The sequence below is a fragment of the Alternaria incomplexa genome (assembly GCF_024043165.1).
Source record: "Alternaria incomplexa strain BMP 0042 chromosome Unknown scaffold_1, whole genome shotgun sequence".
NCBI lineage: Eukaryota > Fungi > Ascomycota > Dothideomycetes > Pleosporales > Pleosporaceae > Alternaria > Alternaria incomplexa.
The window spans coordinates 760,546-785,262 of NW_026249850.1; the positions used below are offsets into that span (position 1 = coordinate 760,546).

The 24,717-nt window shown below is 52.4% G+C and overlaps 8 protein-coding genes across 8 annotated transcripts; 2 read left to right on the plus strand and 6 right to left on the minus strand.

Moving 5' to 3' along the window:
- Positions 1-231: 231 nt before the first annotated feature.
- Positions 232-1,649, plus strand: J4E90_000263 (uncharacterized protein; the record flags this gene model as incomplete). The annotated part of the gene is made up of 3 exons (XM_051429859.1): positions 232-310; positions 392-704; positions 752-1,649. The coding sequence occupies 3 exons, from the start codon at positions 232-234 to the stop codon at positions 1,647-1,649; spliced, it is 1,290 nt and encodes a 429-aa protein (XP_051295346.1).
- A 3,403-nt stretch (positions 1,650-5,052) lies between these two features.
- On the plus strand, positions 5,053-5,706 carry J4E90_000264 (uncharacterized protein; the record flags this gene model as incomplete). Its single annotated transcript, XM_051429860.1, has 2 exons — positions 5,053-5,339; positions 5,391-5,706. 2 exons carry the CDS (start codon positions 5,053-5,055, stop codon positions 5,704-5,706), a joined length of 603 nt encoding a protein of 200 aa, XP_051295347.1.
- A 3,169-nt stretch (positions 5,707-8,875) lies between these two features.
- J4E90_000265 (uncharacterized protein) lies at positions 8,876-10,563 on the minus strand (the record flags this gene model as incomplete). Its single annotated transcript, XM_051429861.1, has 2 exons — positions 8,876-10,482; positions 10,536-10,563. 2 exons carry the CDS (start codon positions 10,561-10,563, stop codon positions 8,876-8,878), a joined length of 1,635 nt encoding a protein of 544 aa, XP_051295348.1.
- Positions 10,564-11,607: 1,044 nt separating this feature from the next.
- Positions 11,608-12,752, minus strand: J4E90_000266 (uncharacterized protein; the record flags this gene model as incomplete). Its single annotated transcript, XM_051429862.1, has 2 exons — positions 11,608-12,417; positions 12,744-12,752. The coding sequence occupies 2 exons, from the start codon at positions 12,750-12,752 to the stop codon at positions 11,608-11,610; spliced, it is 819 nt and encodes a 272-aa protein (XP_051295349.1).
- Positions 12,753-12,770: 18 nt separating this feature from the next.
- Positions 12,771-14,110, minus strand: J4E90_000267 (uncharacterized protein; the record flags this gene model as incomplete). The annotated part of the gene is made up of 4 exons (XM_051429863.1): positions 12,771-12,987; positions 13,025-13,449; positions 13,498-13,624; positions 13,680-14,110. 4 exons carry the CDS (start codon positions 14,108-14,110, stop codon positions 12,771-12,773), a joined length of 1,200 nt encoding a protein of 399 aa, XP_051295350.1.
- A 1,647-nt stretch (positions 14,111-15,757) lies between these two features.
- On the minus strand, positions 15,758-17,533 carry J4E90_000268 (uncharacterized protein; the record flags this gene model as incomplete). The annotated part of the gene is made up of 3 exons (XM_051429864.1): positions 15,758-16,092; positions 16,148-17,040; positions 17,124-17,533. The coding sequence occupies 3 exons, from the start codon at positions 17,531-17,533 to the stop codon at positions 15,758-15,760; spliced, it is 1,638 nt and encodes a 545-aa protein (XP_051295351.1).
- Positions 17,534-18,540: 1,007 nt separating this feature from the next.
- J4E90_000269 (uncharacterized protein) lies at positions 18,541-20,158 on the minus strand (the record flags this gene model as incomplete). Its single annotated transcript, XM_051429865.1, has 2 exons — positions 18,541-19,554; positions 19,619-20,158. 2 exons carry the CDS (start codon positions 20,156-20,158, stop codon positions 18,541-18,543), a joined length of 1,554 nt encoding a protein of 517 aa, XP_051295352.1.
- Positions 20,159-22,304: 2,146 nt separating this feature from the next.
- J4E90_000270 (uncharacterized protein) lies at positions 22,305-23,528 on the minus strand (the record flags this gene model as incomplete). Its single annotated transcript, XM_051429866.1, has 3 exons — positions 22,305-23,057; positions 23,123-23,343; positions 23,399-23,528. 3 exons carry the CDS (start codon positions 23,526-23,528, stop codon positions 22,305-22,307), a joined length of 1,104 nt encoding a protein of 367 aa, XP_051295353.1.
- Between the last annotated feature and the right edge of the window lie 1,189 nt (positions 23,529-24,717).

Below are 24,717 nucleotides of genomic sequence, written 5' to 3' on the forward strand. Positions count from 1 at the left end.
CGAGGCAGGCGCGTTGGGGATCTTGTTTGCCCAAGCTCCATACGTGCAGCACTACGTCACTCGCACGCACACAATCTACCCGCCATTGTCTGTTCCCTCCCCTCATAAACTCGCTGCCCACCACTACCCTTCTAGCTCTCACACCTCTGCCGAGTTTGCCTACCCTTCAAACCCTCGTCTTTGCTTCATTAATCGATATCAAGCACATCCTCACTTCGGCAGCCACACATCATGAGGTTCTCCCTTACATCCACCTTCGTGGTGTCCCTTGCTGCCACGGCAACGGCCAACAGCTGGTTTGGAAGCGCCGGTGCGTATAGTACATAACCCCTCCCGTTTGTTTTGATTTGTCCACAGCGCCATGCAGCAGTATACTGACGCCAGGAAGCAGTCTACGACAAGTGGCACGAGACCGAGCTTGAGCGCTGGCTCAGCGACCACGGCGTTCCCCACCCCAGCCCCTCGGACCGCAAGAACCTCCAGTCGACTGTCAAGGCCAACTGGAACGACAAGGTTGTCACTCCCTACACCAGCTGGGATGCGCAGACCCTTCAGAACTACCTGACCCTCAAGGGCCAGCAGGCGAAGAAGGGCACCGAGAAGGACGCCAAGAGCCTCGCTGAGCAGGTCAAGGTGTACTGGACCGAGACCGAGGACTCCGCGAACCAGGCCTATGGTAGTGTCAAGGACTGGATCTTTGACTCGTGAGTACCCAGAAACCTTCCTCTAGCACAGTACTGACAATCTGCAGTTGGTCCGACTCTCAGCTCAAGGCTTTCGCCGATAAGCACGGCATTCCCGTCCCCCAGCCCCGCCAGCGTGACTCTCTCCTCGCTGCCGTCCGTAACAACTACCAGTCCGTGGCTGAGAAGGCCAAGGAGACTGCCAACTACCCCGGTGACTGGCTCTACGCTTCCTGGTCTGACTCTGACCTCAAATCTTGGTTTGATGAGCGCGGCTACAACGTCCCCCAGCCCAACACCCGCGACTCGATGATCGCTGCTCTCCGTCGCCAGTCTCGTCTCGCCAGCCAGCAGTCCCAGGGCGCCTACGCTTCCGTCTCTTCCGCTGCTGCCAACGCCCAGCAAAGCCTCAGCGACGCCCTTCTCGACTCCTGGTCTGACAGCCAGATCAAGGAGTGGGCTGACAAGAACGGTATCAAGGTTCCCCAGGGCTCCAAGCGCAACGAGCTCATCGCTCTCGCCCGCAAGCACCGTGCCCGCCTTTACGGTGACAGCGCCTCTGCATCTGCCGGCTCCGTCTCTGCCTCTGGTGCTTCCGCTTACGGTGCTGCTACCTCCAACGTCGGCCAACAGTACGCTGCTGCCACCGGTGGCTTCGCCTACTACACCGACTTGATCAAGCAGCAGATTGGTCTCGCGCAGGCCAGCGTTACCTCCGCTACCGACGCTGCTGGATCCAGCGCCAGCTCTGCTTCCGTCCGCGCCGCTTCCAGCGCCAGCTCCCTCAGCGGTGCTGCTGGCAAGGCCGCGTCCTCATCCTCTTCCTCCATCTCCAAGTCCGCTGCCAGCGCTAACGCCGCTGCCTCATCCTCTGCTTCCAGCGCGTCGTCGGTTGCCTCCAAGTCTGCTCAGAGCGGATACGATGCTGCCGCCGCTAGCGCCAGCTCTGCTAAGCAGGAGTTGTAAGCACCTCACAATAACCGACAAGTAGCGTTCGGTCATGTCTTCTCTCGATGTGACTGCCATACGCATCACTTCACGACCTTACGATCTGCGTACGGATAGGCGGAAAATGGAAACCTGTAACATTAGCATCACGACGATATCCCCTCTGCGACCTCCTGGTAGGCTTGAGGAGGGTCTTGTAGTTTTTCTTATTCCTTCGGAATCGGGATGGATGGATGGCGTCTCACGTAGCTTAGTATGCGCTTGATAATAAAAAGTATAATTGCAGTGCTGTCCAAATATTGAGATGTGATCGATGTTCAATTTGATATTGGTGTGTGTTGTACCAATTGAGTCTCAGAGCCTTCATTGTCGGAATGATGATGATGATGATGGTTACCATCACTCCCAATCACATCAAGTCCACGAACTCGGGCTAAGTCGTACTTGTATTTTATATTCATATAAGAGCTGCGCACACCACCAGCAGAGTCATGAGCGAAAGTCGAGCACCATTTCAATATTCTAGTCTTCAGTCTGCGGGTGGTGCACCAGGCAATGGTAAGTCTGGACCCGCAAGAAAGCTCCATGGTTTCTTTCTCTTTGTAATTCTTGCACAGATCATGAGCTTGTTGTGGTCGTCTTTGAAGATTAAGAGGCGGAGACGACCGCAGAAAGCGACATGTTGTTAAAGGCGCGTTGGTTTTGGAAGCACACATGAGTGTTGAGTGGCTCCCTTTTGGTATATTAAGGCTCGAGGTGGACCGCGGACACATCGGTTTGACCAGATTATCCTTTTGTTCTTGCTGTTCAGGTCGGAGGAGAAGGTGCTCCTCATGTTCCAATTTCATGAGGATTTAATTCATCCCCAGAGAAAGAGCTGCTCTCATGCGGAGGTGAACCTGAATGTTTTGATGTTTCGTCGAAGGAGAGGAAGAAAGGCAGACTCATGAACAGATATCTTGTAGATATTTGAAGAAGACGGCGCAGCCATGCAGTATCTCTTCTAGGGTTTTGGTATATTTGAGTACTCAAGTGTGGCGAGGATATCGAAAGGTGGACGGGGAAGAAGGGAGGCAGACACTTGCTCATAGCGGCAGCAGTTGCAATTTTGGAGAAGACGACACACACATAGCAGGGACTTTGGACTTATTTGGTGCTTTGAACACTCAAGTATGGAGAAGGGACTAAAAGACCGAAAGAGGAAGAGAGGCAGACACATTCAGTAGTCGCTTGGGCTTTTTTGGAAGAGACGGCGCAGCCATCCAATCCTCATCTTGAGTTTTTTGTATTTTAAATACTCAAATATAGAGAAGATACCATGAGGAAGAAGGGTAGAAGAGGGGGGTTATATATTCGTCGCACTGCTCGTGACGCTCTCCACGCCAAGCGATTGCGTGGAGTCGAAGCGAAGAGGAGAAAAGGACGCATGTCGCGTCAAAGAATATTTTTTGACATTCCAGAGTCGCCTGGAGTTTTTGAGACATCAGTTCGAATTGTCCCTCTTTGCACATAAGATACAAAGCTTGATCTTTTGGTGGATTGGGCTGCTGCACGGACGTGGAGACGTTGAACTTGGCTTTTAGTGAGATGAACTCTGGAAGGAAGGAAAGAGGAAGAGACCACATGCAGACGTGGTCGATGAGTTTCAGAGTCCACAGGCGCACCCATACCTTCTCCGCTTGCCCGATTTTGTTATTTAAAGTCGGTTAGACGGGCCTTCTCATGCCTACTGGCTTGCATAGTTTTGGAGAAACAGAGGAGTTCGCCATATTAAGTGTTGGCCGTCCTTTCTGGTATCTCTATACTTTTCAAAATCCGCGGACGCACTCATCAGCAAGTTATCTTCTGGTTTTGGTATGCAATGTTGATCGGGTGAGCCTTCTCATGGCGTTTTGAAGTGTAATTTTGAAGAAAGGAGAAGAAGGCGCCATCTTTAAACTCCGAGTTACTTTCTGGTTTCTATGCGCTTCTCAGAGTACCCTAACGCGCTCATCCGAACGCGATCTCATGGTTTTAATGTGCAATGTCATCAGGCGAGCCTTCTCATGTTCGGACAAGATAATATCTTTGGAGAAAGAGACACGGTCGTCATTCCAGGTTTGCTCGACGTTTTTTGGTTGATATACGATTTCCAGAGTCCGCTGGCGCGCTCATCGACAATGACCTGCCAAGTTTCGGTCAAATTCGGTCGGACGAGACTTCTCATACACTCTTTGATCGAGTTTTTAGAAAGAGATGAAGTCGCCATGTTCAAGATTGAGCATGGTTCTTGATCGGTCAGTTTTTGAGTTAAAACTGTAAACGTGGTGTAATGAAGAAGACGGGGGTATGGGGGGACAGATTTATGGGCACCTCGCGGCAGTAGCGTCATGAGGATGATAGAAGTGCATGCCGAGCGCAGATATGTAGTGTTGCCCGGAAGATAAGAAAACAGAACATGGCACTAGTTTTCGATTGTTTTGATCTGAGATTATGCACAGTGCTTTGTTACACGTAGCTTAGCAGCGCTATGAGAGGATTTATTAGTGCACTTTTGTAAAGAGAATTTGTGGGCAGGGGAGGTAGCTGCAATCTCATGCCGGACGGCAGCATCATGCGGCGGAAACATCGTGGTTTTGGTAGCTTTGAAGAGCGTTGATGTGTTGTAGTGCAGAAGAGGAAGACGCGGCCAACTCAAAGTAAGCCTCTCCCAAACCCCGCGCCATCCCAATGCGTCTTAGCCCCATTCTCGCCGCCCACCCGCATCCTCAAACGCCACCACACCATCCCCAACTCTATCCCGCACATGTCAACCCATCACGAACACGTCTCGAACACCTTCTCGAACGTTTCGCTCAGCCATCTGACAAGCTTTCACAAGCCTCGTGCACCGCATCCACCAGCCCACCACGGCCCGATTTGTTTCCACTCCAGATCTGCGACGCTGACTCCCCCGTTTCCCGTCTCACGGCCGTCTCCAATTTTTTTCCACCGCGCGAATCGAAGGAAAGAGTTGGCAACTCCGCATTAATTGTACTCCTTGAGATGGGAGAGATGGAGAGATGTGAAGAAGGTCCGTTTCCGGCAAGTAGGTAAAGGTAGGTAATAAGGTTGAAGGGTGGTGGTGCTGAGGTGCATGTTGTGAGAGCGTTGCGTGGCGAGGTGATGAGAGTTGTGTCGGTCCGAGTTTGCTGACGTGCCGACGTATTGGGCGGGTGAGTTGGGGCGGGACAGGAGAGGTGAGATGGAGGTATAAGAGAGGGATGGGATGTCGAAGGATGGAAGTGTTCATTCCAAATCATCTCTCGCATACTTCGCCTACTTCTTACGATCGCTACTCACCTGGTGTGAGCTTGCCTTTAGTCTTCACACATTCTTTGAACATCATTCATCTTTATACTAATATTTTATATTGCCTCTTTCGCTTTATACATACGTCAACATGAAGACCTTCGCCATCCTCTGCCTCCTCGGTGCCGCTCTCGCTGCACCAGCTCCTCAGCAAGCGCCCCAGGCTCCTCAAGCTCCTCAGGCACCGCAGGCACCTCGTCCTGCTCAAGCGCCTCAGGCTCCCCAGACTCCTCAAGCTCCCCAGGCTGGCCAAGCTCCTCAAGCTGGTCAAGCTCCCCAAGCTGGCCAGGGAGCTGGCGGCAACTGCGCCGACATCCAATCCAAGCTCGCCAAAGGCATCCAAGCCAACCTCGACATTCAAGCCGCCGAACTCAAAGGGTAAGCCACACATTCTCTCTCCCACACACATAGTCTCTAACATCCCCTCAGCGTCTACGCCCTAAAGCTGCAAGCCGGCACCGCGGGCTTCAACACGACCCAACAATCCGTACTATCCATCCAAAAGCGAGGCGTCGACATCCGCGCCAACAACCAGAAGCTCGCCGCTCAAATCAAGTCGCCCGCTGCTGATGGCCTGGCTATTGTAGCTGGAGCCCAGACCAAGGAGATTGGCCAGGTGCAGAGTCTGAAGGGGACGGGCGCGGATGCGCCGGTCATTGCTATGTTGGTCCAGGAGGTTATGGATGGTACGATGCAGAATCAGAAGAACCTTGCTGCTGCTAAGGGACAGGTTTGTGCGAAGTAGGCGGGGATGCAGGCGTGGAGGATTTCATAAGACGAGTATGATAGGTCTTTGAGAGAGGTGTCTGGGTGTATCTTTTGGTTCATGTTTTAGAAATAGGATAAATGTAATGATATAGCTGTAATAAGGCAAGACGGGCGTTCTCTCATCCGTATTTGATACCGTTGTTTCGGAAGCACAGCCAGACATGTATGCTGTTAGTAATCCTGTTCGTGCTGTGTTTGTGTCGAGTCGAGAGATGGCACAGAAGAACATAGCATTGATGTCTGGATCTTTCGGAAGGACAGAGTCATGTCGTTGCCACCATAGGTTTTTGATTACAAGTACAAAAGTCTGAAAGCTCTGGAAAGAGGAACGAGCAGTCGGAATAGTGTCTTTTGTACCCACTCGAGATCAAGCTGTTCGATGACACAGTACGCAATACGAGCAACGCCAGAGACATTCTAGGAGAAGCGAACACTAGATTTTTCTCCCATCACTTCTGTGCCACCTTCATTTGGACGCACACACAATCATGGATACTCTTTTGCTAGTTTTCGAATTTTACATCGGACTCGGGCTCAGATTTTGGAAAAGAGGATATATGTCCTCATAGCTGTTGTTTTGGAAGAACAGAGCAGACATTGAGCCACTTAGGCATGTTTTTGAGTTTAAAGACAGGAAGTTAAGTGTGTAGGAAAGAGAAGTAAGAAGCCGGAATGAGTGGTTTGTATACCCACTGAACATCAAGCTAGTCGGCATGACAGAAGGTAAGAAGACCGACATGGTTATCAGATCAATCTCGTTCTCTTTGAAGTCATACAACGATGTAGGATTTGGACTCCGGAGACGACATGGGCTCTTCCTGCGCATTTTTTAAAGAAACAGAAAGAACATAGAATGCTTGTGTAAAGCTTTTGGTGAAATAGGCGGGAAGTTGATGGTGTAGGAAAGAGAAGAGAGACACCCGAATAGAGATGTTTATATTCACTGAGGCGGAGCCAATCGTAGTGTAGCGACGCGATCACTTCCAAAGTCTCTCTGGAGAAAACGATGGCTTTGATCTCGCCGATTTTGCTGGTTCGACACGTTGCCGCCTCATTACACATGGGAGTTTACATCATTGATGAGGTGAACGCATTAATATCGCAATGAACTGATGAAGCGCGATCTATTGATTAAGTAGTTTCTAATGTCTAAAGGTTTTTCTGCCCAAGCATCTCCATTGCCATTGCAGTAAAAGCGAGTCTGATTCGGTAGTCCACCACATTGAGCGACGATACTTCGCGACGAAATCAACCGCACTACACTCATTAGCACACCATTACTCTCAATCGTCACTCCATAACTTACGCAGCTGATAGTCTGTCCACACACTCATTAGCCTCATTTTCCCCACAACATCCAAGATCAGAGTACTTACACCACCAGCACCACACCCATTCAAACTCGGCCGTCCCCCACTGCCAGGATAAACGCAATTCCTAAACGTGGGAAAGTTCCTGCTCGGCGCTCCGGGGCTCTGGCACTACACACATGTCATGTTAGAGATCGAAACATGTTTCGTTTGCGCTGTTGTTGGTGTTGGGGACTTACGCAGAAGGAGTTTGGCTGGGAAAACGTTAGCAGATTGTTTCTGAAGGGTGTGACTTTTTGGGGAGGGAGAGGAGAGGAGGGGATTAGAACTGGATTAGGACGTGAACTTACGTAGGCACCAGGACATGTAGAACCACCCGGTAAACCCCATCCGCCGTTACAAAACGCAGCTTCGGACGCAGCGGCGAGAGCGAGGACAATGGGGGCGAAGAGTTTCATGTTGGTTGTTTTAACGAACGTGTAGTAGTTCTTCCGAAGATAGCCAGCCTTGCGTAACGGGACGCAAGCGTATATATACAGTATCAACCGCAGCCAAGACGATCCGTACTCAGGGCCACAGGCAAGTGCACGCACACGTCGCATGAGTAATAACCCGAGGTCTAGTGCGCGTCGTTTGGTATTAACAGTGGTTCCTCCATCTCGTTGTAAAGCCGCAGTTAATCCGCATGCTAGCTTCACACAGCTAGCCGGTTCCGTATTCCTGTCCTCATGAGAGTAGACCGCAGTACAGATTGCGCGGCTAGCCAGAGACGTTTGACAGGAGAAACGTGAGTAACGTCCATGGAAGGTTCGAGCGAGCTGTCCATGTTTCAAGCTGACAGTCCGCTGATCTCACGGTAGTCAAGGTAACTGCCGGTCATCGTGGGAAGGGTGATGGGGGAATGTAAATTGCGATGCGAATCAAAGTTCCGAACCAAGTCGCCGGTTTCAATTGAGGCGGTATGTCGAGATCGACGACGCGATAGCAGTAGGTACAGGGCTGGGAGACAAGATGGACAGTGCAGCTTACGCTAGCACTAGGTTCAAACGTGGTTAGAACCGGTACTAATATGTAGGCTTTTGTGGTACTGTAAATTCCCTGTGGCTAAGGTGAAGGGCCGAAGACGAGGCTGAAGTCGTGCAGTGCTTTCGTGGATATGAGGATGCTCAAGTAAAGGCATAACGCGCGATGCAGATGTCTTTTGTACCAGAATCTTCGTCTCCAAAACTAGGTCATGTCAACTATCGCCATCCTACCCAGGAATATACCCGGGTAGTCGCCCCTGGAACCACCCCTCCTCATGCCATCCGCTTGGCGACTGCAGTGGCGATATATGAAGCGGAAGCGTGACCCTCCGGCGAGCCGAGCAGCGACGTGGACACTTGCGCGAGCGCGGCCAAGATCGCGAGGACGGATGTAGACTCTAGGAAATCCGGTGACACGACGTTCGAGAGGGAGGTAAGCAGTGTAGTTGTGAAAATGGAAGTGGACGTGGACAAAGACACAGAGCAAGACACACTAGAAAAAGAGAAGAATGATCTTCAGGGATGCTGAAGACGTAAGAGTGACCTCGAGGCAGACAAATAACATGATGAGGTGGACGAATGAGTAATGGTAGTGACTTACACCACATACATAGACATCCGCCTGACGAGACATCCAGCGCCCGTCCGATCCTTAATAAAAGGGCAAAACAATACTATACATTGACAAACAGCAGGCCCATATGCGAGCGTTGATCGTGTTGAGTCCTCGCTTCTGGTACGATTTCTTCGGTACCTTCTCAACCATGACTTGGACAATGAATAGTCTCAACTCTACCCTCAGCAAGTCCACTCACGACTTATCCTTATCCAAAGCTGCAGCAGACGCTTTCGTCGCTTGTGCTCCATGCGCGCTCGACTTCTCAACCTGTTTCCTAGTAAGCAAGGGACCTTCTTGTAACTCCGCGACTTCAGCCGTTGTTGCCGAAACAATACCATCTCTCGCCCCACGTTCCTCCTCTACTTCTTTCTCTTCCATCGCCATCGCGCTATCGACCCCCGCTTCTACGACCCGGCCACTTTCCTCAACCCTCTCCCTCGCCTTCTGCAACCTTAACAATACAACATCCGCCGCTCTCAATAGATTCCTCCCATCATCTGCATCCTTCTTCCACCTCTCCCTCTTATCCCTCGGATGTCTATCGTCTTTCCAACCATCCTCAAATGTCTTGACCTCGGCAGATGTCTGCCAATGTATTCTTTCTAATTCGCCTATTGAGTATGTCGGTTTGTGCGTGGCGGGGACTATGACTTCGGCCGTGGGTGATGTGCCTTGCGGCTCGAGAATCCAGTCGGCAAGCCTATCCGTCCCTATCGCTGTGGTTTGGCCTGCTTCCCAGATGGTTTTGTGTCGGACGCACATGCGCCATTGTGTGAGCTTGACGTCGATGTCGTGGGCTGCGTTGCGAAGACTGACGTATGCTATGTCGACAAGTTGGATTTGTCGGAGGAGGTTTTGACGTTCATCCTCGTCCGTAGACTCCATGTGGCAGTGGTCGTATTTTTGCTGTGCGTTTATATAAAGCAGGTATTCGGCCTCCCGGAGTAGTTTCCTCTTGTCCGCTTCCATGGTTTCCATAATAGCCAGCGTGCTTTCAATATCGATGCGTCGCAGGTCTTCGGCATAGTCGACGGGTTTAGTGTAGAACGGTGGCTGTTGCTCGACAGGTGTTGCAGCAACTGCCATAGGCTCACTGCTGCTGTTTTCGAGTTGCACGTCCTGTTCTGCTCGCTCAAAGGCCTCCTCTGACAGCCACCGTGTGTACCAGAGGCTGTGGTGTCGGACGTATTGCTGCATGATGGGGTCGAGGCTCGCCATGAGGTCCGGATCCCAGAAGATGCTCCAGAACTCGAAGGACTGTCGCTTGACATGTCGACCAAACTGTTTGTATGCCTCCTGCCTCTCTCCGCTGTACTGAAAGTATGCATGCGCTCCCAGAACACCTGCGCAAGAACCGATATTCGTCATGCCTAAGCAGCGCGTCCACCTGGGTATAGCAGGCCGGCGCATAAACAGCGTAGGCACTGAGATAGCCAGGCCCAGTGCCGCACCTGCCAGAGCACCATCGTCAATGGTATAGTTCTTCGTCCGCTCGTACAGCTTCCAGGGCTTGACTTCCGGTACATTCGTCGACACCACAACATCCGCAAAAGCGGAGTAGTAATACCAGTTCAGCGCCGCTCCAGCCACGCCTGCCCAAACTCCAAGCCTTGCCGAAGCCCGTATAAACACCGCTGGCCGCGATATTGGCCTCGTAGGGGTCACACTTTGTGCATATCTCGAGGCGAAGGACGTATACGCGGCGGCGAGGACGGTCGAGGAGATGACGGCGTACTGGGGTGTTGCATTCGCACCGATGGGATCAGGGCGTTTGGGAGTAAGGCGATGTTGCCCTTCGCCTATAGCGCTCTGTTAGCAACTGCTTCCCCACATCATCTTCGGCGAGACATACCAGGCGGCACAAAGAGTCTCAGCACCATGGTGCCAAAACTACGGGTGTAGTACAGGATAAGCGATAGTGTGTGGTATCATATGCTGTCCACGCTACACGGCTATAAAATAGTGTGCGGCTGCAGCGAGCGCGTGGGGCATTCACGAGGCCGCTCATGGCAGTAAAGGTGCGTGGGCACTACCGGTGAGTGCCCGGATTGGCGCGCCTGGAGGGTGTCATGAGGCAGACGTGAAGGAACAAGGTTCCGGAAGCAGCTACGGCGGGCGGCCGCCGGGAAGGCGCATCGCAGCGGGACAGGTTTAATCCCTGCTATGTTCGCATGACAAGGCTGAAGGGGGGCGCAAGGGGCGAGGCCGCGTGAAGAGGGTGTCGTTGTGTCTTAGTCGGGATGGGTGGGCGAGAGCTCGCGATGATGCGCTGAGGCCGGGGTCGGAGGGTGCACGTGAGGACGTGTGGTCAGACGACCGCATTGGTCTGGAACGCCAATAGACGATCGCTCATCATTCTGGTCGTTGCGCGACTGGCAGATGAAGTCTCATAGCATGCAGCATCACACAAACCGTTTTCACAACTTGGGTATATTCATTTTGTGACTGATTAATAAAAGCTTCATTCTCCGATGGGAGTCGACTACGCTACTCCTTATCGCACAATCATTACCACGCCCCCAATCTCGATCCCACCACCCGATTACAACGACTATTCATACCAATTTAGTAACACAAGCTAATATCGAAGTCCACACCCGCTTTTCGTATTGAACACAGAAAAAGGAATAGTCAAACGAAAGAGGTAATCCCAAACGCCATCGCTAATACGTTTTAAAAGCAAGTTCAACGCCAGAAAACGAGAGGAACATGCGCAAGGACCCCATCCACCCACGCTAAGTGGCATTAGTACAAAGGTAAGCGAAAGATCGGAATCGAGAAAAGAGAAATGGCATGTGAACGGGTACGAGAACCGAAGCAGATCGCAGAAGCAAAGAAACAGACGAAGCGAAAAGGTGAAGGGAGGAGCAGAAGGAGAGAGTCGTCGGAGAACCGCCTCAATCCCCTACTGAACCGACTTGACATCACCCCGCCCTCGTATCCCTCCGCTGCATAACAATCTTCGCATCCTCGCTCCTCAAAAACTCAAACACACCCAGCTCCAGCCTCGCCAACCCATCTTTAAACATATACTCGCTCCCCTCCGTATTCGTCATAACCCTAAAGGCCATACAGAGTAGATCCTCAGGACTCAATCCATCAATACTACTCATATTCTTCCACTTCAACCGCATAGCCCTGAGATCGTTCATAGCCAGCAACCGGTCTACCAGGCCAATGTGAGACACGCCGGGGTTGGCGGCCATGCTGTGCCGTAGTGAAGCAATAGCTTGACGCTCGTGTAGCCACGCGGTGAGGATCTTGGAGACGAGATCGTAGTGTGTGGATAGTTCTGTGCGGAAGAGCGGTTCGCCGTGGTACCAGAGTGTGTGCATGCGGACGAGGAGGCTGGCTTCGTCGGGTGGCATTGTGGAGCGCGGGTAGAAGAAAGTGAAGAGGCCGGCTGTGACTTCGCATTGGAGGAGGCGGAGGTCGGCTGTCGAGACGGAGCCGCGGGGGAAGGTTTGTGGTTGTGGGGGCTGGACGACGTGTGCGGTTTCGGGGGGTTGGGGCGGTAGTTGGTGGCTTTTCAGCACGGGTTGGTGCGGTGAGGTGTGTTGGGGTGCGGCGGCGGGTTGGCTGTGGGTTGAGGGCGCTCGGGGTTTGCTCGAGGGCGCGGGCGGTGCGTCTTGTGTAGTAGGAACGAGTTGTATGCCGTATGCGGGGGCGCTTTGTATTGCGGGTGCAGAGGTAACCTGCTTATTAGGTGCCATGATAGGCTGATTAGGTGCGGCCTGCGCATGTGGTGTACTAGATCTACTGCGAGGGTGTGGTGCGAGAGAACGGCCGAAGGGGTGGCTCGGGGTATTAGATCGACTTGGTGGTTGGGGTGGAGGCTGTTGCTGAGCCTGAATATGTGGATGTGACGGTAGCTGCGTGTGCTGAGAATGATGTGTATGCGGTGATGCCTGGTGTGGATGTGGAGGGTGTGAAGGGTGGGACGGTGTCTGTTGCTGCTGCAGTTGTGCCTGAGGTTGCGGTTGCGACTGCTGTGGCTGCGGAGCGATATTTGTATGCTGAGGAGGCTGAACGGCAGGAGACTCCCTCTTCATATACCCACCTGCTCCATTAGCTGCTGAAGATGCGTTCACTGCTTGAAACCCTTGATTCGAAGCTGGTGTAGGAGTGGCTGGCGGGGCAGAACGAGGAGTCTCCGTAGCGGATCGAGCCATAGCAGCACTGCGTGAAGACGGCTCATATGGGCTCGTGTAACTGTTGCTGTGACGATGTCCAATACCAGGAGGGGGTCGGTGCACTTCTCTCGACGGTTCTCGGGATGCTTCCCTTGTCGGTTCTCGAGTTGGCTCGCTCGGTGGAGGCGTGTTGTTAACAGCAGTAAACCCTCCATTGTTGACAGCAGTGAAGCCTGCGGGCGCGGAGCTTTGCGTGATAGCAGGAGGCCTTGACACGCCGTTCAAGTCATTGTTTGATAGAGGACTGAGCTGTATCCGCAATGGCTCAGATGCGGTTCCTGGTGCTGGCGAGAAACGATGCATATGAGTCGGCATGGGAGGAATGTTCTCCATGCTGCCCGGGCCGGCAGGATACAGTGACTTGAGTGACTTCCTTGGGCTGCCCTTTCGGCTCACAGGCATAGTGCTGTACGGCCTTTTGATAGGCGAAGCCTCAGGATCCTCATCGTCGGACATAGTGAGGTGAGCATTGCTCTTGCGCTTCTTTAGATTAATGGGCTTAACGTCAAGGTCAGCGCCTGCAACAGTATCCGGATCTGGTGGGGTGAGTGACTGTGGCGTCCCATGTGGTGACTACCCTGAATTAGCGATGACAACACCAACCATCTCATCAAAACTTACCAGGCCTTCGGCATCAATGTCTGCAAGCTGATCATACTCATTCGCACCCGATGGTCGCTTTAACTTCATGTTGCGAATGTAGTAGCAAGCTTTGATGATGATCCACCGATGCAGATGAATCTTGAGACTAAAATAGGTTTAGCGCGCGTTCTGACACCTGACACCTGACCACTCCAACTTACATATCCTTATGCTCCGGCTCCTCGTAAAACAGATCTTTGTTATACGTCTTCTTGGTCGCATCCGGCGTGAGTAAACAGCTGCGATCCGCATCCCTGCCCCAAATAGCGGGTCCGTAACTCGCTAGCAGGTCCTCGAGCTCCTGGTTCAGGGAACTCGGATCCGCCGCGAAATCCAGCAACAAATCTCTTTCTTTTGGCAATTCCTTGGACAGCTTCGTCACCTCACTCGAGAGCTTGCGGTAGTCTGGGTTGTCGAATTTCGGAATGCCGCGGTTGGTCGTGGACGAAGACGCCGATAAGCCCAGGCCCAAGCATTCCGTCACCTCGCGTATAGTCGGGTTATGCGAGCTGAAGACGGATATCCAGCGAGCGCGATCCCAGCGTCGCACGCCGTGCTCCAGATCCAGGGCCAAGTTATCCTTTGAGCTCATGGCGCCACATGGGTGACGACGGGCACGTCAACAGTTGAAATGGGAAGTAGGAAAATGACGATGGAAAAGTAAGCGGATGGGATGGGGAATGACAATCAATGGCGCGTGCGCCAAAGTGTGATGGATCCGCTCGACGTTCCAAGGTTGGGGTGATTGATGGTAGCTCGCTCGGCAAAGGTAAAAGGAGTACGTTCCACTAGGCCGTCTTGGAACAAAGTTTTCTTATTGCCAGCTGCTGCTACCCCAAGAAAAACTTTGTCCAGTCTCAGATGCCGATCGTGCTACCAAACTAGACAAAGAATTGAATGCCCCTGTACACACAAGAAGAACAAACTGCGCAGCAATTGTACTCTGGAGTAGGAACCGACAGGCGCTGGTGAGGGGGGCGTTGGGCGGCGAAAGGAGGATTGGTGATGATGATTGATGCCGGTGACGTGTAGAAGGCGAACGACGGTACGCTGCGTCGAAAAGATACCCAGAAAAGAGGCGTGTCCAGTAGCGAGACAATGATCCGGCAGGGGCCGCAACAAAACATGAGCAGAGGTAATACGCGTCCGCACTCCGAAGTTAATGACTCGCACGCCAATAAATCCCCATCAGGTGTAATCATAGTACCGCCCCATCCTCATTCGTTCACACCCAGCGGGTCTCCTTTGCCCTTGCTTGTTCATTGTACGACACTTGCACTATGAGCGTGGTGCTCATTTGCTGCATTATGCTAATCATATCTATCGCAGGGGTCAATCATCATACACGAGGTACAAATGAATATGTCGCTAGCAGCACAACTCTTACTCGCATAGGCCAAAACATCCGATCCTCTTACTCAAAGCCTCCATTAGCCGCCACATGCAATCAGCGAATAAACGGCACTATCACGGTTTCGTATAGCCGGGGATAGATGTCGTTGGTATCATGGTCAGGAGTTACAACTACACATGCATCTATGACGCGCTCGTCCCTCACCCATAGATTTGTACTACCGAGCTGCGATTACTCAACTGTGCAACCGGTTCCTGTCCAGACCGCGCGCCGCATAATATTGCTGGGAGGTACAGCGAGATCTGATAAACGCCACAGCTCGAAAGAAAAAAATGTGAGGCAATGTGACGAGTGTGCGGCGCGGTCACTGCACTCTAAAATAGGAACGTGGCATTAGGGAGATTTACGGCGCAGTGCGGAGCCTGAAGACAACGCCCCTTGGCTGCAGGGAATACACTAAGCGAAAAGGTATACTGCGAAGTGCTGCCGAGCCGTGTATTCATTCGGATACTAGCTGCCGAACTATCGAAGTTGCGTACAGTCGCGCCCTCACTATGCGCTCGCGCGTTCCAGGCGATCGCAAACTAAAGCAAATCACGCGTCGCAGAGTCCCGTACTGCATGGTGATGAGGTGTGGCACAGCTGAGCTAGTGTAATCCTACACGGTCCTGTAACATGATCAAGTAGCTGAAACCACCACTCTACGGCTGACCTACCCGAATAGCTTATTTTCCCGAATTGGACACCTACTAGTGGGGGCCTCGACCCTGGCGATCGATCGTCGCCCTGAAAACCTGAACGCCTGTATGATCCTCGTACACAGTTTTTGCGACTACAGCTGCCCGCGCGCACGATACGTGCGTATCTCCATCATGGTAATTGCGACTAGCGTCGTGACTCGCCAATATACCAGAGCATACCCTTTCCATCTTCCTCTTCTTCCTTGCGGAAGCTCTCCAGGTGGTCGTGCAGCCAGCCCATTACTTGCGTAAAATCTACTGGCTTCCACTGCATCTCTACTGCGTACTTTTCTCCGGCCAACACCACAATGGCCTGTCGCAGGAGCTCATCGCGGTCGACAGCGACGTTGGGGCCGAGACCAAATCCTCGACCCACGTCTTCAAAATTGGCGATGATGGTTTGCGTGCAGCCCATAAGCGTGCGGTGCTGTTGGATGCGCCTCTCGATCTCGGCGGCTGTGTGGCCTTCGGCTGACCAACCTGCAGTAAGATAAGTATAGATAGAATGGATGCAAAGGCAGTTGGTAAAACGTACGTTCGTTTGCTCGTAATAGAGCTGCCAGGTGGCGCTTGAGTTCCACCCAAGTCAGAAATGCTCGTTCCCTCGCAATGAAAACGGGTATGTTTTCGATCATCTTATTGTAGTCGGCTCGAACGCCTTCTCGCCATGTTCTTTCGAGTTGGTTGAGGAGCGCTTCCTCGTCCATTGAAACACCTCGTTCCTCTCCATAAATGTACTGCCGTAGCGCCCGTAACCCGTCGTAGTCTAAACCACGGTAGGGTATGCTGTTGTTTGGTTGCGGGAGCTCTTCTGGCACACCGTCATCCGACCGAAAGCTTGCAACCAGCGCGGCCATTTGGACACTGACTTGTCGATCAGCAGCCGCTTGGGTCGCGTCGGTGATTTGCTGTTGTGCCGCTGCGTTGGTCTCGGTAGGATGTGCAGCGTGGGTAGGAGCAGGGCCTGACATCGTACTGAGATACCGAGATTTGTTCGCTTCAGCTGTGAGTTTGTTCCAGACACCCTCGGCAATGTTAGATTGTTGTGTAGCCTGTTGCTCGTGGGCTTTCGCCGATGTAAAGGCGGCATTGCCATTCGTTGCATGTCCACCGCCATTGACAGCTGTAAACCCGCCTCCTTCCCGCGGTCCCATAGTGGGACTTTCCCCAGATTCCGGAGGTGTGAGCATTGCACTTGACGACATTGGGCTTCCACGTGACGCTGTATCGCCGTCGTGCAACACCGAGTTTGGCGCAAGCGCAACAAATGATGCTGGGGTGCCGCCCTCTTGCTGGCCAGAAAACTCGGCATCAGCTCGCGCCTGGCGGTTTTCTGCCTTCTTTCGTCTCTCGCGATCCAGGCGTTCGCGCGCAAGAATGACGTTGCATGCTTTCAGCCCGATCCACCAATGGAGAAGTTTGTGGATTCTGCGTGGTGGGTCAGTAGGGTTTCGGCACTATTACGAGGGCCCAAATTCAAGACGGATGTGCTCTCGAACTTATGTACTTACAATGCTCTGTCTTCCTCGTTCTCCAAGTAAAGATCCCGCGGGTAGAGTCCCTCTTCGACTCCGGGTTCATTCGCGGTGATTAGATGCTCACGATCGCCCACTCTTCCCCAGACCTTGGCGCCATGTTTCTCAAGTAAGCCATCGACTTGCTCTTTCAAACTTCCCTCGTCGCTCAGAAACTTCATCAGCTCATCCGGCTCTTTCGGTAACGTGGAGACAACATCGCCCATGTCTGCAACAAGCTCGCGTACGAGGGCGGATTCAAAGTTTGTTTTACCGCGTTTGTTCGATGACCACTTTGCGCGCAACCCAAGACGCTCGATCAGCTCGTGCATACGCACTTTTGACCGATTCTTCATAATGTCCAACCAGTCCTTGGACGTTGCGTATGTGATAGCTGAGCCGTCCATGGTGTCTGGGCTAGATGCATGGATCGCAAAATCTCGCCAGGTGAATTAAATGTAGGCTAGCGATGCAGCCGTACACAGTCGTATGAGTTCCGAGCGTTGTGGTGTCGCGACTATGCAAGGGAGGTGTGATGTGTAGTGCTGATTTTCTCGGGTATGATTACATGCAGATGCTCTCAGGACCGGGGCAGCCAGATCGTGCAATTTCGCCAAAGGGCCGTCTAGAGCATGTACGAGTCAGTGATGGGGCGCGCAAGGAAAACGAACGACATTCTCAAAGATGAATCGAGAACACGATAGATGATAAGAGTACAGATGAAGAAACCATAGCGGCGTATGAAAGCTTCGTCTACAGGTTAGCGGCACCCGCCTGGGAATGGCAGGCGGAACCAGAGGGCAATTGCTGCCGATTGGCTGGAATATCGCGTTAGCCGACGATCCCCCCAAATCACTTACACAAGGCATTGTGCACATTGTTCTTCGTCTACGAGGTGGCGAAATGCAGCTCACCGCTGCTGACAGTAATGTCTTGTGGCCCAGGTCTATGCATACGACTGCACTTCCTTTTCCACTTATTGGCGCGACTGACATCAGATGCGCAGTGGCGGGCAGATTTCGCTGGTGTACAGGCGATGGGGAATTACTACATCATCGCACGTGCTGTAGCATATGCACACACTCAAACAGAGGCTCTGCAAGTTTTGCGAGAAAAGGCCACATAGAGATCGTCATTAGTAATCGTATGTAGATACATTTTATGAGTTGCCTGGATCCTGCCCGGCCTCATGGAGCACCAGTGCTATACAACAGCCAGCCTGGTATCGATGCTTTCGACCAACTAGCACGCGAAAGATCAGAAATGATCGGGGTATATGTAGGACAACGCAAAAAGCCATCGATGTACTCAATGGTATACAGATTCTAGAGAAAGTGAGGAAGAGCACACCTTCGAAGAACGCCGAGGCTGGAATTCTAGGAAGAGAATTATCGATGACCGTTGCTCATGTCGCTCAAGCAGGGTTTGGCCGGCTCAAAGACTTGAGTACGATATCGACTTTTGCTTGAGGATTGTCTGCCCAGATAGACGATTGAGCAAGTGTAGTCTGTAGACGATCGAATGCGGTCTCCGTGCCTTTGCGGGCTACGATCGCTTTGCTGATACCGTCACCAAGATCGTATGTCAGTTTCCAGGTTTTGGTTTTCTCCAATATGCTCGCAACACAGGGTAGGTCCTCACTCTCTTCCTCCAGCAGGCCGAGCAGGCCTCCAAAAGACTTGCATTCGCGTAGCGTGTGATAAAACTCCATTTCCATGCCTTCGTCGTCGACCGACCAAATGAAATACACGCGCTCGGCTTGTTCGTCGGTCAAATCAAGAGAGATGATGCTGGTAGAGTTTGTGCGCTTGATGGCTTGATGCGGAGGTTTGAATGTATCCGCGGGCGTTGGAGCATGCTGTTTGACATCGTCGACAGGTGTTTCTGACGTTCGTTGAGTCTGTGTATGTATCTGTGGCTGCGGTTGGGGTTGGGGTTGGGGTTGGGGTTGAAGTTGGGGTTGGGGTTCCGGCTCTGGCTGTGGCTCAGGTACAGGTTGTGGCGTCGGTTGTTGTTGTGGTTGCAACTGTGAAGGGCATGTACTGCTTTCCTTGGGAACAACCTCGATCACGTTCGACATCTGGGTCCTATTTTCGCTAAGCTTTCTCCGCTTCCTCGCGGCGGGTTGCTTAGTATGAGCATCGCTTTCATCGTCATCGACCTTTGCCATGGCATTCGATGCTGGAGGTGCGGCATTCGGTGCTGAAGGTGCAGCATCTTCATCAGTGGATTTCGATAGCTTGGGGGTAGAAGAGAGACGCTGTCTTGGTTCCGGTAGTCCCCTAAGCTTCGAGGCGATGTCAGCTCGCTCTTGCGGAGACAACACCGAGAGCACGGTCTCTAATGTGCCAGCATCGCTGTCAGGATTGCGAAGTGTGAGCATCATGAAATTGTTGGCGAACTTGTCTCCCAGACCACCTCCACTGATCTGCAGCATTAGATGTCAGGTCAGTATGTTTTTTCCATGTACTATTCGTTGATCCGAGTCTTACCTCGTAGGGGCGATAGGCTTGAAGACCCTTTAAAGACCTATCACTCGTCTGAGGTAGCATGATGGCAAAAACCCCAGCGTCGTCGTCGCCATCGAGCGGCATAATAACGACTTTCTGTATTTTGTCAACAATCTGGACGACATGGACTGTATGTATTTCGGTACAACTCACAACCTTCGGTCCGAACTGCACTTCGCTGAAGGCAATAACAGCTGAGTCTTCCCTAGCACAGCCTCGGCAGACAGCGTTGCGATTCTCCCTAGGACTCCCTGATACTATAGGAGGGTGTGGAGGAGTGAACTTCTTGTAATTGGCCTTCAAGTCGTGAAAGGAGGGTAGCCCTCGGAATGACTGGGTTTGCCTGTCCGGGGCCAGGTAGCCAATCCAAACGCCCCGCGCAAAGAGCTGATTGGCCGAATAAAAATGACCCTTTAGGTGAGGTTGCGAGTTGAAGCAACCATACGAGATGGAGTTCTTCCTAGGACTGGTGTTTCGAGATTCTTCCATAGATGCCTGCAGTGCACGCAGCCTAGGTGACATCATTGGCGAAGTCAGTTCGCTCGACGCGCTACGACGTGCCGGCTGCGCATCGCTTTCTGGAGATGCCGCCTTGGAATTGGTGTTTACTTCATTTGAGTTGGAGGGTGTTTGCAACCGGATTGCGTCACCAGGCTGAGGGCTGTTGTTGTCGAGACTGGGCTCACGGGCGCGTTTGCAGCTTGTTGACGGGGCCCTCGACACAGGTGGGCGCACACTCTTCCGTGCTCTTTGGGGCTGGGGCGGCATGCCCGAGTGTTTGGGTGGCATGCCGGCGAGATGTCGGATAGCGACTGGTAGGTGGTGATGGCGGTCTGTTGTTGCACCATGCGGCTGCGCGCGCTAGCGTTCGTGCAGGGCTTTAATTGGCCTACAATTCTGGATGGCATTTTAACTCCGTCGCAGCACCGCCATGGTACATCCCATCTCCCTTCTCACTTTAACGCGAACAACCGTGTCGCGATACGTATAGCACGCGACATCGGAATGCAGGAGTTGTATCAGTGAGCACGAATAAGACGAAAGCTCCTCCTCGCCAATTGAGGACGCGTCAAGTAAACAACGAAGGAGCGAGGACGCGTCTGTCTCGACCGGAGTCTAGATGGAAGGCGCCTTGCTTTAAACCGCTGCCCACTCCATCACCACCACGTCCGGAATCTATTCGCAAGCTCTCACCGCTTGACACCGACGTCGCCAGCTGCGGTGTACATCACAATTGCCAATTGGTTTTTTGTCCATCAAATCACCACTATACCCGACAATGGGGCGGCAAAAAGGCGAAATTGGCGTTGCTCATCATATAGAATGTCTTGGACTTCAGACGTATGGGAGGGAGAGGATTGAACCGGGCTTCGTTATGAGAAAACCAGTGTTCAGGTATGAGCCCGCCACTGCAATCCACGAACTCGAGGTACCCGCTCTGCTTGGTCTACTACTACGCGATGCACACGATGCAAATACTGTCATCGATCGACACGATCCCATGCTCCTCGATAAAGAGCTAGACCAGCTGTTAGTCGAGTATGGTCCCCTGATCTGGCCTGAGCCTGGTCAAGGAAGTAGAGACCATCTCCGAAAACCACAAGAGGGTACCCGATATCCGGCTGATTTGATCTATCCGAGAGACAATACCACGTAAGTCCGCTCATCCAGGTACTGGGTGCGAGCTAATGAAACCAGCCTCAAGAAACACCTGCTGGGCATGATTCTCTGCAGGCAGACTCGCTCCGACATAGAGACCTTCATAAACAGGACATACATGAAAGCCCTGACATACAAGAAAAGAGACCTAAATATCGATAATAAGCCTTGGTTTCAAGGTTGCAGATTCGTAGCCCTAAGCGAGAAAATACCAGTGAGGAAGAGACGCAGCACTGGTACGACTACAACAGCAGACGAACCCGCTCCTCAACGCGCACGTTCCGAAGAAGACCATACAGATGATGACTCCGATACGTCTGAAGATTCGGTGATGGGCACCAAGACAGGATGTCCGACCCGCAGGAGAAGCGCGATTTCACCCGGGCCGTCGCCCTTTAAAGTTGAATTACGGATTTATCGCACCAAACCACCGGGCCAGCCAATCGGCCCTGGACCAACTTGGTCTTACGGCAGTTTGATGTTCACCGGAAAGGAAACAACGTGTGAAGACTTCTTCGGTCTCATATGCAATCAGACCAAAGCCGACTGCAGCTTCCTCATCTTCCAGTTACCCGAAGATATGTCCATGGACGAAAGGGTGCGCATCGACCGAGGATCCAAGGAGTCCGAGATGACCTATCGACGTACCCTGGGTATTTTACAAAGAGCAAGAAGATTTCCATGCGGTCCTGCGTACCGTTCAGTTGAGCTGGAGATTGGGTTTGAGACTGTCGTGGATTAGTGCTGTGATACCCCATAATTTGCGCCTTGCGACTTGCATTTTCGCAATCATTCTTCCCTGTATTCATTTCTTCAACTTCGACGCAGGCGATAGCAAGATGTCGAACACGCAAGCTTGGAATCCCCAACAGACGAGCGTATCAATGTAACTTGTTGACATGACAAGATGTATATAACATGACCTCGTTATTCGTCGTGTAATTAGTGTATCCATATATCCACCGTTTTCTTTTTGTACAAAACACTTCCTTGTGTATTCCACCCGTGACTACCGGTGCTGGCCTACCCTCCTCTCATCAACCAACACACTCCAATTCTTCTGCACACTGATCCCGCCCGTCGCAGTCCTCTGCGCACTATCATCGCTAACCCTCCCCATCTCAATCTCCACATTATGCTTTCCCTGCGTGTCCTCCCCAACAAACTTGAACTCTTCCTCATCCTCCAACCGACTCATACCCGCGAGCGTAGAAAACAACCCGCCAGTCGCACCCTTCTTCCTGTGCCTCCCTCCGGAGTTCTTCGAGTCATGCATATACCCATCCAGTCCGCCATTCGAGCTCGGACCCGGACTCTTCATATCGCTCGGCCGCGAAGAAGCAAAAGAGAACAATTTATCGAGGCCGATCCAGCGGAAAGCCGGTTTCAAGCTAGGCAAACAAGCACACGTGAGACCGATGTTGATCTCAACAATCGACCACACGATGATCTCGCGGAAGTTGTAGGTTACGTCGCCCTGGGCTGAGATGGGGATTTGCAGGAAGATGATCAGGCGTACGAGCGAGACAACGGCGATGAAGGTGCCGAGGGCGAACATGCCGGCTAGCACGATGCGTTGGGCGAGGGGCGCGTGCAGACGCCAGACGTGCGGGATGGGCATGATGACGATGAAGAAGTCGAGGATCACGTTGGGGACGGAGCCGCCGAGGTAGATGTCGCGTGTTTCGATGCAGGTCTTTTGCGTGATGGTTATGTCCCAGGCGGCGCGTACTGGGAGGCAGTTGAAGATTACGCAGAGCATCTGTGAAGCGGTACTGTCAGCATATTGCGCTGAGGGTGTCAGTTTTATGGCGATAGATGACTTACGATAGCAATACACCATGCGATGGAGGCGGCGGTGACCACATAGATAGTAATGCGGGACTTGATCTCGAAGAGTCGCCAGTAGAAAGCGAGAACCGATAGCTTGATACTCGTGATGCTGAGCGTATACAAAATCTGGCCGATGTAGATATTCCGCAAGAAAGCGATAATTTGTAACGGGTTCGTGATCTCATTGATGTGTAGTCCCAGTGACTCTCGCATGCCTGCAAGCACTGAGCGTTAGCCTACGATTCGTGTCCAAGGACGAAAGATACGTACCTATTATACACACGTAGAAGAAACCGTTCGCCACGGCCAGTGCGACCATGGACATGTAGTCGTCCATCTGAACATTGCGCCAACCCCCGTGCCGTTTCCGACAGTAGACCTTGAGGGGGACGAGTAGCATGATCAAGATATAAGTCGATATCGCCACTCCATCGAGACGACGGCGGTAGGATTGGCTGGAGAGAATGTCAGCTGCATGTTACCCAAGACACTGTTTTCTGGTCGTGATAAGACATGGGTTGGGTGAACCGCGGAGGACCACGGAGACTGGGTATGGAAAGGGTAGAGAGCAAAGAGATGGCGAGTAGACACTCCCGAACAAACTTACACGCTCTCCTGTGGATCGATGATAGGCGCCATGATGCACAATTCATATACACACTCTCTTTCCTATCCTCGACGGCGTATACACCAGGTATATCACAAACAGCGAGAAAGAAGACGTCGCAGTGGCGTTGACGGTGATGCACGAAACTCTCACATGGAAAACGCGAGACACGCACCCATGATATATCAAGAGCAAGAACACGGCACAAGACACGCGATGCCCAGAAGGAAAGAAAAACCTTTCCTCACCTCCCATGCAGACGCCCTGACCAGAACTCCCCAGATGTTCCCAATCCACCTACCGCTACCGCCGCTCCCGGTCGCGGGACCCCCTTTAGGTCTGTAAATCACCACCCTTCAAACCCATGACGGTTTACTTGCTTGTTTAGCTGTGCATCAGCCAATGGTCATCGCAGCATCCGGCAGAGAGAAGTAATAATCCGACATGCTGGAGCTGTTGGGCAAAGCATAAAGTCAAGAAGCGAGGCACTGACACACGGGGAGCATCTGGGAAGTGGATCGTCAGTTACAGGTTAGGGGGTCCTGGTCGGCCTGAAGGGTCCCTCGTCTTCACATGTGAGTGGGTGGGGGATGATCCGGCACTCGCTCCCAACGGAGACGGCGTCGTGCTACGCGGGAACGAAATGGGAAGTCACTCCACTTCAATTATGCAAGACTTCAATCTACGCCTGCATCGCACACCCTCTCGTTCAGCAAGCGCGTCGCGGCTTGAGACAAATGATCAGTATGAGAGGGGTAGATTCTTGCATCTTGCGAAAAAAGAAACAAGAACGTATTTGTTTATCTGTCGCCGCGGGGTCGAGTCTGCCGTCTGCGTGTGTACCCAAACCGACAATCACTGCGCTCGTCGATCAAAATCCTCCGGGGTAGCCGTGGCAGAATAAACTCCGAGCTGTGCGTTATTCTAAATGGCCGACTCGAGCAGATCATCCAACTTCCTGGTGTTGAGCGCATGTGCCTGG